General features: G+C 39.5%; 3 protein-coding genes and 1 long non-coding RNA gene across 30 annotated transcripts in view; 2 read left to right on the top strand and 2 right to left on the bottom strand.

Moving 5' to 3' along the window:
• The window catches only part of cd8b (cd8 beta), an 8,721-nt gene extending 5,572 nt beyond the window's left edge, over positions 1-3,149 (top strand). The window contains exons 4-7 of the mRNA XM_076994880.1: positions 1,449-1,535; positions 1,688-1,774; positions 2,513-2,546; positions 2,833-3,149. Of these exons, the coding sequence (XP_076850995.1) occupies positions 1,449-1,535; positions 1,688-1,774; positions 2,513-2,546; positions 2,833-2,848 (224 nt within the window). The 3' untranslated portion in view covers positions 2,849-3,149. The remainder of the gene's footprint in view (positions 1-1,448; positions 1,536-1,687; positions 1,775-2,512; positions 2,547-2,832) is intronic.
• Positions 3,150-3,336: 187 nt separating this feature from the next.
• On the bottom strand, positions 3,337-8,735 carry LOC143501261 (uncharacterized). 3 transcript variants are annotated; one of them, XR_013126866.1, is made up of 5 exons: positions 8,505-8,735; positions 6,440-7,403; positions 5,902-6,019; positions 5,651-5,711; positions 3,337-4,642 (listed from the first exon to the last, which is right to left on the bottom strand). It is a non-coding gene; the product is annotated as an uncharacterized LOC143501261 (long non-coding RNA). The 3 variants fall into 3 exon arrangements; XR_013126865.1 differs by having other exon boundaries at positions 5,887-6,019; XR_013126864.1 differs by having other exon boundaries at positions 5,651-6,019.
• Positions 8,736-9,344: 609 nt separating this feature from the next.
• cd8a (CD8a molecule) lies at positions 9,345-12,330 on the top strand. Its single transcript, XM_076994873.1, has 6 exons — positions 9,345-9,493; positions 9,801-10,097; positions 10,282-10,365; positions 10,617-10,733; positions 11,094-11,133; positions 11,223-12,330. Exons 1-6 carry the CDS (start codon positions 9,445-9,447, stop codon positions 11,275-11,277), a joined length of 642 nt encoding a protein of 213 aa, XP_076850988.1. The 5' UTR covers positions 9,345-9,444; the 3' UTR covers positions 11,278-12,330.
• A 1,585-nt stretch (positions 12,331-13,915) lies between these two features.
• The window catches only part of cast (calpastatin), a 31,943-nt gene continuing 31,047 nt past the window's right edge, over positions 13,916-14,811 (bottom strand). For 22 of the 25 annotated variants that reach the window (XM_076994857.1, XM_076994862.1, XM_076994854.1 and 19 more), the window contains 2 exons: positions 14,445-14,561; positions 13,916-14,336 (listed from right to left, as the gene is read on the bottom strand). In XM_076994857.1, the coding sequence (XP_076850972.1) occupies positions 14,460-14,561 (102 nt within the window). In that variant the 3' untranslated portion in view covers positions 13,916-14,336; positions 14,445-14,459. Of the gene's footprint in view, positions 14,562-14,811 lie in introns of all 25 variants that reach the window. The other 3 variants (XM_076994851.1, XM_076994847.1, XM_076994852.1) reach the window with 2 other exon arrangements.

Raw genomic sequence — 14,811 nt, forward strand, 5'->3', positions numbered from 1 at the left:
GGTGAGAAGCCCAGAGACGAGTGAGAATCCTCAGTCCTAAATCCTAAAGAATAAACAGGCAGAGTGAGACAGGAAGGACGGAGAACTGCTAAGGGAACAGAATGAAGACACTACGCTAACAATACTGTGCTAGGAGTAATAGAAATACTGGAGTTTCTATAAGGGGGTGATGGGGGAGCTGTGTGTGTACAGTTAGTACTTAAAGTGAACATGGTTGGTAGTGTAGAGTTGGTGCGCAGGTGATGTTAACATGGTTGGTCGTGTAGAGTTAGTGTAGAGTTGGTGCGCAGGTGATGTGAACATGGTTGGTCGTGTAGAGTTGGTGCACAGATGATGTGAGCATGGTTAGTCGTGTAGAGTTAGTGTAGAGTTGGTGCGCAGGTGATGTGAGTATAGTTAGTCGTGTAGAGTTAGTGTAGAGTTGGTGCGCAGGTGATGTGAGTATGGTTAGTCGTGTAGAGTTAGTGTAGAGTTGGTGCGCAGGTGATGTGAGTATGTTTAGTCGTGTAGAGTTAGTGTAGAGTTGGTGCGCAGGTGATGTGAGTATGGTTAGTCGTGTAGAGTTAGTGTAGAGTTGGTGCGCAGGTGATGTGAGTATGGTTAGTCGTGTAGAGTTAGTGTAGAGTTGGTGCGCAGGTGATGTGAGTATGGTTAGTCGTGTAGAGTTAGTGTAGAGTTGGTGCGCAGGTGATGTGAGTATGGTTAGTCATGTAGAGTTCGTGTAGAGTTGGTGCGCAGGTGATGTCGGTCAAAGTGAGCATGGTTGGTTGTGAAATGATCGGTCATGTAGGGATGGAGTTGCATGCAGCCATTTAAAATAAAATTTTATTTTATTTCTTATATGGTTTTCACACATTGTATAAAAACCATAATACATGCCAAAAACAAGTATATATAATAATGTCTTTCTCTGTTTTAATTAATTAAATTCCATCAATAGTTGCAGTTTTCTTTGTACGGAATGATTTTGGCTTGTGAAAACAGACCCAGTAAGGTAAACGTAAACTGGGATGAAAGACAATACAAAGCAAAAGAAATATGCCTAAAAATAAGATTGTAAGATACGTTATCACAGTGACACTACACATTTTCCTGCTGACACTTCACGTATATCTCTATGTTCTCTTTTAGATGTTTCCATCTTACTTAAGTGATTAGAATTCATATTACATTTTTATTATTTACTCTTTTGCATTACAGCCTCTCAGCATCCATTACAAAACAAATATGCTGCATGGGTTGCTGTTTAGGATTTATGATCACTAGAACATCTGACAGCAGAACAGAGATACAGAGATATTTCTACATCACATGGTGACGGGGGTCATTTCTCCATCACCTGGTGATGGGGGTCATTTCTCCATCACATGGTGACGGGGGTCATTTCTCCATCACCTGGTGACGGGGGTCATTTCTCCATCACACGGTGTTATTTCTGTTTCCCTCAGAGCATCCACCCACTATGCCACCACCAATCAAAACTACAAAGCCGACAAAGCCCCAACTTTGCAAATCGAACCATCAGCCCTCCAAAGGTACTGCCTCGCGTGAAAGCGAATACGTATTACAGTAGCTGAATACGGCCACTGTAGTGGTTGTCCGCAGTTTTTGTGAGCATGTTGCTTTGTTTGTGAATGCTGGAGTTTGTGGACTGTAATGAATCTTGATGGTGGGGTTGTTTTCACAGGTTGCAGTACCTCTGTTCTTTGGCCAGGCGTTGGTGTGCTGCTGGCCCTCGCCATGACCTTGATATCTACGCTGTACTACTATAGCAGTGAGTACACATGCCACCACACACACACACACACACACACAGATCCCTGAAGATATTCATTAAAATGCCACCAGACTTTACACACGTATTACCTGCTCAAACACTCCTGGTTCATCAGATCACCAAACTTCCTGGCTCTTCAGCTCGTACAAAATTAGGAACTGGAATTTGGAAACACGTTATTGCCAGTGCATCACATGGATGAAGAAATTGTCCAAAACTCATGCGTGTAATGGTAGTATATTACAGTAATATAGATCTGGTAGAATATGTGTGTACCAAGTGCAAATGTGCGAGAGTGACGTGGGGGAGTAGATTAATAAACACTGTTGGGAATTACACAACTCACGGTGTGTGTATAATGGAACATGGCAGCTGTATAATATGCAAAAAAAATCAGTCTATACATATATTTTCCATATTATATATATATATATATATATATATATATATATATATATATATATATATATATATATATATATCTATTCCATATCTGGAAAGTGTACAAAACTGTAAGCCACAGCAGAACTGGAGTCACCATGCGTGCTAATCCAATGGAGCGTCATGGGTTGCCGTTGCTTTTTAACATTCCCAGTGATGGAAAACACAACTTGTAAAAGACCAATTGAGTTTTTACATCTCTAGTATTTAACAAAGTATTTAACAATATTTCTCTGTCAACCCAAACGTTTTGTCTTACTAACATTCTTTATGATGTTTGTGTCTTTTGAACAGGACTACCAAAGAAGTGCCGACATAATTTTGCTAAGTGAGTTATGATTTACTCAACTAAGATATTCTTTAGTCAGGATTTGTGATGGCATCTGGTGTTTAAAGTGATGTTCTCTGGTGTTTACAGTGATAATCTCTGGTATTTAAAGTGATTTTCTCTAGATAGAAAATAAAGGATAGAAAACAGAGATTGCCAATAATTTGCCATTTCACTGTTCCAAACAAAATGACAAATTGTTTTAATAATTCCACTAATAATCAGACAATATGACCGCGTTTCTCTCCCTTCTGAGACACCTGACTCTGTTTTGTCCCAAATGTAGAAGGATGCAGCTGTGAGGAAGGACGTGGTGACGTGATCCTCCCCCTCAGCCCCCCACCGTCCAGCCTCGTCCCTCACAGTGCAGCCTGAGTTGGAAACATCTAGAAAATTGACTTCTCCCAAGGATCAGATTAGTGTTAATGTCTGTACACCAAAGAGTTCTTTGTTTTTTTTTCTCTTTTAAAGCTAATTATGAGATGGTTTAATGATGCTCAACTCTTACACTCTTCTCAACTCAAATTATGAGATGGTTTAATGATGCTCAACTCTTACACTCTTCTCAACTCAAATTATCAGATGGTTTAATGATGCTCAACTCTTACACTCTTCTCAACTCAAATTATCAGATGGTTTAATGATGCTCAACTCTTACACTCTTCTCAACTCAAATTATCAGATGGTTTAATGATGCTCAACTCTTACACTCTTCTCAACTCAAATTGTGCTCATTCTTCCATACATTTACATAAAAAACTGGAGAGACGGCAGTTGTAATGTGTATCAGACGCTTTCTAGAGCAGCAGATTATATTTGTAAATGAATGTACAGGTTGTATACAATGAATTTCAAAGTGTGACTGTATTGTTATTATTGAATAAATGATCTTCCTATTATAGAAAATAATGCACTTGCATTTTATTTGTATTTACTTTCATGGGTTATATATTTACACTTTCCAAGTATGTACATATGGTCTAAATGTCTAGTGACATTACCATAATAGTTTCAGACTGTCTTGCTAGGTTACATATCTGAGGGTGTGTTGGTTTACATGTTTCACTGTTAATATGTGTCTCCCTCTCTGAGGATATGTGCTTTTCCCCTGTGAAGGTGTGCATGTTACCACTGAGAGATAAATCACTCGGTTTCTGCTGCTTACATAGTTTCAGTGTTCCCTGTACTTACAGTCAGCAGATCTAAGTTCAACGTAACAAAGTTAGGTATTGGGAATACACCAAAATATGACCTGTAACCTGCACAGGAGATGTGATGCGACATGTGGCACAGAAAACGTGTTTACACAGAGTACACCACTGTGGTGTCGAAGACCCTGGTCCTGAACTGCTCTACAAGAGCCATGCATCTATTGGAGGTGTTACACAGCTGTTCGAAGTAAAACATTTTGTCATATGAACAAACCTTTTCCTGTGCAGAAAGGGAGAAGAGAAGAGAGACAGTTATCTCTCTCTCTCATCACTCGCTGAGCTTTGAGCTCTCTGTCTCTGCACTCAAACAAAAGAACCACAGAGAGACCACAGACATGGCCACAGGTTTCTCGTCACAGGCACGCTTGCTCGGAGAGCACTGCTGTCACGCCTCTGTTCCAGCCGGCACAGGCAGGCACGTCTGCTGTGTGAACTCCCTTACTGGGTAAAATGTGCGTACTAGAACCCAGTCACTATCTTAGTGAATGCACCATTAGAAAGGAGGTGATGTACTGACATGCTGAACTGTGCATTTAGTACATAAGGAGATGTGATTAGTCTGTGTGATTAGTCCTGAGGTTTTCAACACCTTGGGGTTAGTGTCAGGTTCTCAGTGGTTACATTTTATTATGTGAACATTGTGGTAAATTATGCAATGTGCTCTGGAACAATTAAAGATACGTATGATCAGTATAATTGACAGTTATAGCTTAGGTGCTTAGCTCAGATAACATAATATGGAAATATTATACATGTACTATGTACATATTTGATAGTAACGTTTGACTGCTTGGGTTTATACAGGAGAATCATCTGTTTTCTTCTTCAGAATGAATGAAGGGTGAATGGAGAAATTTCAATCTTCATTAACACTGGCAGCAAATTCTGTAAAGAGAACATAACCAAAGTTGTAGAATGAGATACAGTTCAAATGAGCAAACATTGAAAATGACGTGGTCATGGGTACATAACATGTACATGGGTACATAACACTTATGTACATACTACAGTTATACAAAGTGCCAATGTGCAGTTATAAAAAATTATTTTCATCAAAGCTTGTAATGGAATTTTAGACTGCAGAAAAACATATTGGACTAGGAGTAATGATGATAAATTAAATCATACATAATTTTACATTTTTGTTAAAATTCTGACAGGAACAAAAGTGCACTTTGAATTTTTAATTTGAGAAAATAAAAGAAAAGAGGGTTTAACAATTCAATTATTTTAATTAAAACAATTCTAATTACATACAGTATTTTAATAATTACTGTACAGTTTTTATGAAGTGAAATTAAAACATTTCTATTAAGTGAATTTAAAACATTAAAACCGGTCAGGAGGTAAAAGTTTCTACATAGTTTAAATGCAGCCATTTTACAAAAGAAATATGCTCCATTTGATTCTGAAAAACCATGAATGCAACCTGAATGTTCACTTCACTTTACTTAGCCAGTAGGAAACTTTAATGACTTTGTACAGAAACAACCTACACAGTCTGTGCTGATATAGACCTATTATAAAATGTATTTCTTATTTGACATTGTTTATGAGTCCAAAATTTACAGAATAACATATCATCAATAACATATCAGAATAACATCATCAATACATGAAAAGCAGCAAGATTGTTTTACAGAATCAAGTAAAAGTTTTATCAATATGTAAAATTCACTCTAATTATGCTTTATGCATTATTGAAGACCCAAATATTTTAAACACTACTGAAGTCTTTGAAGTATTAAAAGTCTAGGCATTTTGGGCATACTGTGAACCTTCCACACGTGACACTGCCTTTCACAAGTGTGTATGTGTGAGAGACAAAACACAACCTCTACACACTGCCATACGTCTACGTCAGCTTATAATGGAGCTTATATTACTACTCACACTGACTGGGTGTGCAGCCTCCTCTAGGAAGTCTTCAGTGTGTCTCCTGGTCCAATGTGCACTGTGATGGGTGAAGTGGATGAGTGTTACTTTTCACTTTGTTTGTTTGTTGTTAAGTTAAATTTCAGCTGGATTAGCATCATAACCGTAACCGTGCTAACGGTGTAATGACAGTAAGAGGAGGTTCAGCTCGGGTTGTCTGGCGGGCAGCCGGCGTGTAGGATGCTGTTACTCACCCAGGTGTTACTCACCCAGGTGTCTTCTGTTGTGGTGTACAGGGGGATGAAGAGGAGTCATGCACAAGGAGTGCCCAGGTAGTCCCCAACTCTCCACATCTCTCTCTCTCTCTCTCTCTCTCTCTCTCAGGCACTGGTATAGGAGGAGGGCATGGAGAGAATGCACTCCAGTGGTTGTGGTGTGTGTGTGTGTGTGTGTGTGTGTGTGTGTGTGTGTGTGTGTGTGTGTGTGTGTGTGTGTGGTGTGTAGTTGTTGAGGAGGGCGTAGTAAATGAAAAATATTTATATTATGCACTATAACTATAACTATGCACTATATATTCATTAATTGCCCTTTGGGATAATTAAAGTATAATTAAAATAATAATAATTTTAAAGAACTTTTAAAAAAGTCAGTGGTAGGGCCCCAGAGTTCTGCAGTAAACCACTGCACACGGCCTACATGTAGGAACCCTTCGTTTTTCAGTTCTGTTTCTTTCGTGAGTCACTCAGGGATCCCCAGGTAAGACATTAGCACAGAGTGAAAAGTACCCAAAGACAAGCGGTGACTCACAATTCTATAGGGGGTCATGGAAACTGAGGGTGGACCACCAGTCATAACCTATTTCTCCATCTGACACCCACCCATCACACAAGAGAAACAACAGAATCTCCCTGCTGATAAAAACACAACATTTAACGGGCTTAACGGGTCTTAGCAAGCCTATTAATCTCAACAGGAAGATCATATTCAACCTCCAAGAAAGTAAGAAATGATCAATGAAAGGTTTTGCTTCGGGGGGATGAATTCTTAATGAGTTTACTGATACATAAAATCAGAACAGAAAATGCATGATGCAGTATTTGTGTAACAGTATACTTTGTTAAGATTGCCATGTCACAATTATTCAACCTTTATAATGTTGCTTTTAAAGCGATCTGACAGTGTTCATGGACTAAATTGGAGTTGAAAGATAATTAAGACTTTGGGAACTCTATAATTATCCTTCATTTGCTTCAGCTGTGATGCTTATGAAACTCCATCCATGAAGGATTCATAGAGTTGCAATCATGGGAAAGATAAAGGAGCTTCCACAAAAGCTGAGAGGAGAGTTTCATCACACCTAAAGCGTCTTGGGTTTAACAATATTTCCAAAAATGTTGACATCCCAGGTGACATCACTGGGAGCATTACAAAGAAGTTTAAAACTTATGGAACATCTGCACATCTGCCTGGCCATGGAGGAAAGTCCAACATTTCACCAAGAGCCCCTAACTTAGTCAGGACGACTAGGAATTGGTGATGTGGTGCTGTTTTTCTGCAACAGAAAAAGACCCTGGAATATCTTCTCGTGATCTTCTCAATCACCAGATGTAAACCCAACCTGTGGTGGGGTTTAAAGAAGGCAGCAGCAGTCCAGAGGTCATCTTCCCTCACTCAACTAGAGGCTTCTGCACATGAAGAGACACGATTCCACCTGAGAGATGTAAGAAGCTTGTCGGTACTTACCATAAACGTTTGGTGGAAGTTATAAAAGCTAAAGGACGAGAGAGAGAGAGAGAGAGAGAGAGAGAGAGAGAGAGAGAGAGAGAGAGAGAGAGAAAGATTTAAAAACTGTGAATATTAAGTACTTCAATTTAATATCTCATCATATCTTACCTATGTACACTGCAATAACTTACATGGAATCATATATATATGAGTGTGTGTGTGTGTGTGTGTGTGTGTAGATTCCATGTTATTATAAGTTATTATTCACTTCTTTTTTTAATATATCTTTATTACAATTTCTAAATATATATAGCCTACTCCAGACTCCAAATGATATTACCTGAAAGTGCGCTTTAGTAAGATATGTATAGATATTAAGAATTCAAGTGAAGCACGCACATTTCGGACAGAGGTCCTTCCTCCTCAGCTGTGTTAATTACAAGTGTATATATATATATGTCCCATTCTGTCTGTGTGTGAATTGCGTTATTTTCCCACTGACGACGTTAGCAAAATCTACTGACGCAAGACCAGATTACGACACGAAGACCGCTCGAGCGCTGAAGATTCACCTCACTTTGTTCACTTGGGAGGATTTCTGTACGCCTACGAACAAGAGCGAACGAGAAACTTTTAACAACGCGAACGAGACACTTTCCATTCTTCTACAGAACTGCCGTGGATGTGTTATATAATCGACACTCATTTTTCACTTTTCTTTTCCTAACACAGTACTCCGTCATATAACTTGGCTTGCTACACCTCTCTGCCAGACCGGATGAAGTCTTTTGCCTGTGTATTTGCTGTCAGGTTCCTGTTGGTCGTGCATGACACCGTGAGCCAGTCCGCCCGAGACCGAACAGGCATTACGTCATAGGCTGTCGGTATGACGTATTCGGTGGTTTTAGGTAAATAGTGATATGTAGCGCTAAGAAGTCTATTTAGCAAGCACTGTAGCAATGCAAGTTATATATTTGCCCCATGTATTTTTTTTCATAGCTATAGGTTTGTCAGTAGCAGCTAAAAATTGTGCTATGGGTTTAGTGACCCATAAAGCTGCTTGTGTTTGTGTTTCATTAAAATTAAATGAAACCAAACAACAAAACAATGTGTTTGTAGGTGTAATAATATCGGTGTCGCGTCTAACCTGGATCAGACGTTTCCTAGCGCGCCAGCTGCAAACCTGTTGAACCTCAAGTCTCAATGCGGGGCAGCAAAAATGTGGACTGGCCCACAGGGGGCACTGCTTGCCTAAACCTATAACTTTGGCATTGCAGCAATCTACGGATGAAGCAATTCATTATATTAAAAATGTAAATTATTATATTAAAAACCTCTCTCTCTCTCTCTCTCTCTCTCTCTCTCTCTCCATAGACTCATATCCTGTAGTCTTCCATAAACCACATGCTGCATGGGATGGTGGCCAGCTGGATAAATGAAATGACTCGCCCGATGCAGTTCACGTGTAACACGCTGCGCTCTCAGGACGTTCAGGACACGCTACCCTGCGCGCGCGTAGAGCGGCTGCGGTTTCACGCGCGAACACGCTTGGGCGCGCGCTGAAGCTCCTGATTGGTGCGCTCGTGCGAAAGCCGCTTGTAAGAGCCCATCAGGTGCACGCTCATCTTGCAAGGCGTGTGCGGAGTGAAACGAATAGGCCGAAAAAACAACGCCCGTTGCGTTGACCCAGTTTTATTACTCTGTTAACTAAATCATAAATGATTTGTTTATTTAAAAAAAACCATTTATTGCCACTGCTATAGCAATTTTTGCATATAAATACTCTTTTTAAATATGACCTTAGATTTGCCAAAACACGTTTTGTTTAGAACAAGGTAAAAGTTAAAATATTATCGATATGCTAGAAAAGGCTTGCTGGCTATTTACATGTTATTGCTACATATGTATTGAATTTGGTGGTGGTGGTGGTGGGGGGGGGGGGGGTGCAACGAAGAAGAAGAGATCACATCTTCAGATCATGGGAAATGGGGTGGAGAGATGAGGGGGGGGAGTAAAATGTTTTCTTTGCAGTCTTATTCTTCCTTGATGTGAAAAACCAAAATCGTTTCTGCGTTAAGCAAGACAAAATGTATTTGTTATGCATCGGTCTTTCTTCGCTTTTATTTCTGCCTCACGGTAAGCCAAACATTTAATCAGTTATATGGAGGTGTAAATTAAAACTGTAAGAGATTAACTGATCAAACTATAATACAGTAGCGTGTAATCTGAATACAAACAATTCTCAATTTAACTTTAATCCTGTAACATTCACTGGATTTACTTTTTCATTTTTTCCATGTAAAGTCGAACAGGACAGTCTAATTGATTAGCCATTTACTTGTCTAAATATTTTCCACCATTACTTTTATGTATAGGCTATAGGATAATAAGAATGAACACATTTTCGAGTATAGTTCATTATTATATTATAATCTGTATCCAGGTGCCTTTCCAAAGGAAGTCGAAAACGGCAAAAATGAAGTGATCACTTGTGAAACGCCGAAGGAACAAGGCACATTTTGGTTCCGAATGCCGGATGGTGCCAAGTTCAACTTCATAGCATATGTGAGTGCTACACAGAACCAGCATAATAACGACAAGTACAGCATCGACAAAAATAAAAATACTCTGACTATCAAAAACTTTAACAAAACCCGAGACAGCGGCCTGTACAGCTGCGTGTCGGTGAACAGAAACGCGCTTCGCTTTGGGGAAGTGTCTCGACTACATGGACCACCAGGTCAGATCACATTTATTTTATTATCTTAACAGAAGTAGTTTCCAAATAGAGGTTTGTTTACCTGTATATCAACGAATAGGCTACAAAAGTTAGCGTTTTGATAGGAAGGATCAGGAGATTTCGGAGCTATGTGCGGCTCTTAAGATATTCTGTTACTGAAGTATAATTTGGTCCCTTTTTATAGATCCAACGCCAACCTTAAAACCCATCACAACTGCTGCAAAAACAACGGAGAGGACAACCACGCCTTGTAGCAACATCAATGAAGGTATTATCGTCATCATCATCATCATCATAGGTTTTATGGAACAGTTTTATATAAACAATATGTTCATCGTTTATATTTGAATAGTAATAAGAGGAGTGGGCCAACGAACAGACTACAATGAATGGTTTAAAAATACACATTAAATATCATTCTTGTACAGAAATCTAGGGATCATTCATCTAAAACAGTAGGCCTAGTGATTTGTGTTTGACGCAAAAGCCACTTGTAGCCAAGCCGACTTGTGTTCACAGTGAAGTCGCCCAGCGACGTTTTGGGCCTGCCATGTGAGCTCCACGTCCTGGTTCCGCTGGTAGTGGGCAATGGGCTCCTTCTGCTTCTGCTGGTCATCACGATTCTGTACTGCAATCGTAAGTTATCTTTAACTCCAAGACACTGTGTTGATGGACACCCGTAGACCGCAGGGTGTTCTTACAGTTTTACACGTGCAGTAGCAAAACCTAACCTTGGATTTTGGCTATTAGATCTAAAAGATAGGCGACATTTCTATTCATTTCTTTATATTAATTCTCTAATGACATACTAGTGCAGAATCGTTTAAAATAGCTATAGGACATCTGCTGCACTCATGTCATAAAACAGAAATACTACAAAAGTGTTGTAAAATTATTATGAAATGTACAAGAAACTGGACAGGTTTGTGAATGAGCAGGTACTACATGTATCCAGGGCAAAAAAACTGAAACAATAAATAACTGTTTCCTCTCAAGGTATCAGAACAAGACGATGCCCTCACCATTACAAAAGACGGTACATTTTCTATTATTTCAGTGTAATTTATCATTACTTTCCTATATAATGTATTTATAAATGGATTAAGGTTATCTTTATTTTCACAGACCCCGAGACAGACCAGCAGGCCACAATGCCCTACCTAACCAACACATATTCTAGTGTCAGTGGCAACAAAGAACTAAATAAAATTACTGTATAGAAATAGATATTTTGTAAATCACACTCAGTCCTAAGTATTTTGGTCCTATATTCTTCCAAAATATTTAACAGAAATCAATTTTTCATAGCAACTGCTGAATTTTTTATTTAGTTTTTTTAATTAGTGTTTGTACAAGCCATACATTTTTTGCAATAATCATTTGTCATTATAACCATGCTACATTTGCCTCATTTTAGATCTGATAATGTGCTTGACTTGATTTTATGTTGCAATGTAAAAATGGATAGTTCTCTTTGTGTGGTCTCGGACATTTTTACCAGCATCTACTGGTAAAACTTGTTGAAACACGGTAATTTGTTACAGCTAAAAGGATCCTTGATCCTTGACCCTTACTTCTTGATCCTGCAAATCACTCGTCAAGTTTCTCTGCTTGTGGAACTGCTGTTGCACTGTGAATAGTTGATACAAATAAATTCACGCCTTCGAGTTCATTAAATGTGCTGAATGTTTGCCAAATGCAATTTTTTTTTCTCTTCGTTTTAATGTCACACTCTAATTGACTGAATTTGAAGATCAGTGTGATGACACCAACTCTGGACAAATGAATAGTAAATCTAAACATAGTTTTTGCCAGAAAAAACTGAGTTATTTAAAAAATTCAAAGGAAGATGAACAAATTCACTGCTTTATTCCTCATCAAAATGTAGTATTTCGTTTGATCTGTTATTTTATAACCTTTTTTTCTTAATAATTAATCATTTAAAGCATGTACTTAATTTTCCTCTCCTTTTTATTGTGTGCTCTTTAAATGAGACACCACGCAGTCTCAAACTAACTAAAACTATCACAAATACAAGATTACACATTAAAGAGAACTGCAGGAAACCAACCAACCAATCAGCATCGTCCTTTGGTCTCTTGTTCCTCACAGCCTGTCATACTGAGACACAGAGATACCCCCAAACCAAACGCATCACTATAGCAGCGAGCCTCACAACTCAGCTTTGTGGTCTTCACAAGCGCAGAAATACAAATGGGTGCACACCTATGAACAGCAGCGTGAAAAACAACCGCGGTCAAAGGTCTCCCCTGAAAAACATTCAACACCAAGCTTCTAGCACGAATACTGTAGACGAGCGCTCGTGAAAACCTGCTACTTGTACTGCCTGCACGGTGGTCTTCTCTCTGCCTGTCCGTCGCTTAGCAAAGCTCCTCTTTCTCAGAATTAACTGCTTCGGATATTTGAACAGAACGCTCCTTTATTTCTCCGTCTCTACAGTTCAGTTCTCTTGACAATGATACAATGAGAAGGGGGGTGGGGTGTAGCCGTGGTAGTGAAGACGGCAGTGTGGAGGAAGACCCAGGTAGGCCCTGGTCCTGGGAGAGGCAGGGGTGGGGGTCATGACCTGAGGAAGAAAACCTTCACGTCAAGAACATCTCTACCATGTGTTTCTAGCATGTAGCAATACCATCATCTTCCTTTGGGCAAAGTCAAGATAAAACGGTAATCTGGGCCCAGTCTTTAGTGTTGACCACTTTCTAACAGACGATACACAAAACAATCAGATATTTTGATTTCTTTTTTTATTATTATTTAACCAGAAAAAGAAATCCCTCCTCCATAACACTGTCCCTGGATTAGAACAGAAGCATTGCACTTGGAAAGAAAGGCACATTATTATGAAGGCGATCTCACCATTACAGGAAGACTAAATCTATCTGGATTACTTTGGTAAAACAAAGCTGTGCAGCTGAGGGCAAAACACGACGCCTTGTTTGTGGAGGACGGCTCGGCCTGCAAGTGTATTCCAGATATTTAAAATACAGCTCACTGTGCATCACACGTGTCTGCCTGGCCCTGTCAATATGAGAAGCAGATAGGGTATAGTGCAGAAACGTAGCCTAGTGTTAGTTCAGATGAACATGAAACAAAAGATTTAGACTTGGTACGCCACATCCTACTTGAACTACTCAAGTGTGAACAACAGTGAAGGCTTGTGACGTGTAGCTACAGGCCGAGGTCAGGTGGTCTGACAGGCTTAAGACGTCCCAACCACACGGCCGTGTCACTGATGCCGAGAGGAACCGTATCTGACTGTGGCGCTTGCCAGTAATGTTTTACTTATACCGCTTCATGTTTGGCACTAAAGCACAGGAACTGGTGCATCGAGAGCCACTCTGCATGTAACGGCCACACAAACGCACTTCAGAAAACCTAGATAGACCTTCAGAAAGAATATACACAGAGAAAGCCCTTCTGCACAAGTATCCTTAAAAACGCAGTCATACAGAACTACAGCAAAGTCATCATGTTCAAAAAAACAAAACAAAAAAACACCACCATTCACTCAAAGACCTATTCCACAGCTCCACCTCTGTGTTGTAAACTATATGATGCAGTCTAAAGTTGAAGTGCTGTACACTAGTGTCTGTAGGTGTTTGCCTTTGAAAAACAACAATGTAAAACTTGTTGTTTGTATACCGCAAGATCACAGAGATACCCTCAATAAAAAAATTAATCAAAAAACAAAAACAATGATGTGGTATATACTCTTAATCCTGCTGTCCCATCCTGAAGTGATATTGGACACTCACAGTGATGAAGGGACATTAGACCTCCGAGTCCTTCCATCACTGCCAGTGAACACTTGTCCACCAGAAACTCCATCAATAAGATCATTCTTTTTTTTTTCTTTTTTTTCTTTCAAGTTTAAAACAACAACAGGAATAATATTCTATCCTGGGAAAAACCAAGCAAGGAATTACTCAAAACAAGGTGATATTGGATCAAAAATTGAATGACATCTCAGAGTCTGTGGATTTAGGTTATTTTTTCTTCTTCTTCCCTTCCCTGATTTATTTGTTTTATAATAATTTTATTCCACAACTATCCAACATCAACATTCATCTTTGGGGAGAACAGTGTGTATTGTTGGCGTTACAAAGGCTGAATGTGTCTGTGCAGTCCTGTATCCCCCTTTCTACCACAACAACGGACAGTTTGCATTAGCGTGGGCAGCTCCACTGTGGGTGGGTCAGTCTGGAGTTGCAGCGTTGTCTGAAACAGCCCATAATATTTGAGTCAATAACAGCGTTGATCTTTTTCTTCTTGTGTAGAATACGTTTTGATGACTGAGGTGCTGCTTTGTGCATCCTTGGGGCCTACCAGCATGGGACAGATCTAGCTCTTTCCTCCTTTCTTCAGTGACGACGTAGACACCACATCGGTGCTCATCTTGCTCGAGACATCTTCAGAGGCGGACACATTGGCTCCCGCAACCTTCTGAAAGAGAAGCATCAGTTTAAATTATAATACAGTTTAGTAAACATGCAACTTGATCTTGATTTAATTATCAACGTGTGGTGCGTTAGAGCTGTGACAAATCTCAGCCATGGCCAGTCCAAGCAAACAAACCAATGAGAACCAAGAACCCATTTGACATTTTTTAAAATTGCCTTTAAGTGCCATTTTAACACAACACAAACAGGAGCTTATCTCCCGTTACAGGAATTCAGGTTTGAATGCAAGCTAT

Source organism: Brachyhypopomus gauderio, unplaced genomic scaffold, assembly GCF_052324685.1.
Source record: "Brachyhypopomus gauderio isolate BG-103 unplaced genomic scaffold, BGAUD_0.2 sc167, whole genome shotgun sequence".
Classification (NCBI taxonomy): domain Eukaryota; kingdom Metazoa; phylum Chordata; class Actinopteri; order Gymnotiformes; family Hypopomidae; genus Brachyhypopomus; species Brachyhypopomus gauderio.

Coding starts and splice junctions, on each gene's coding strand:
- cd8a (XM_076994873.1), top strand. CDS start 9,445: ATGTATTTGTTATGCATCGGTCTTTCTTCGCTTTTATTTCTGCCTCAC. Junction 10,098..10,281: donor TCGACTACATGGACCACCAG/GTCAGATCACAT, acceptor CCCTTTTTATAG/ATCCAACGCCAACCTTAAAA. Junction 10,366..10,616: donor TTGTAGCAACATCAATGAAG/GTATTATCGTCA, acceptor TTGTGTTCACAG/TGAAGTCGCCCAGCGACGTT.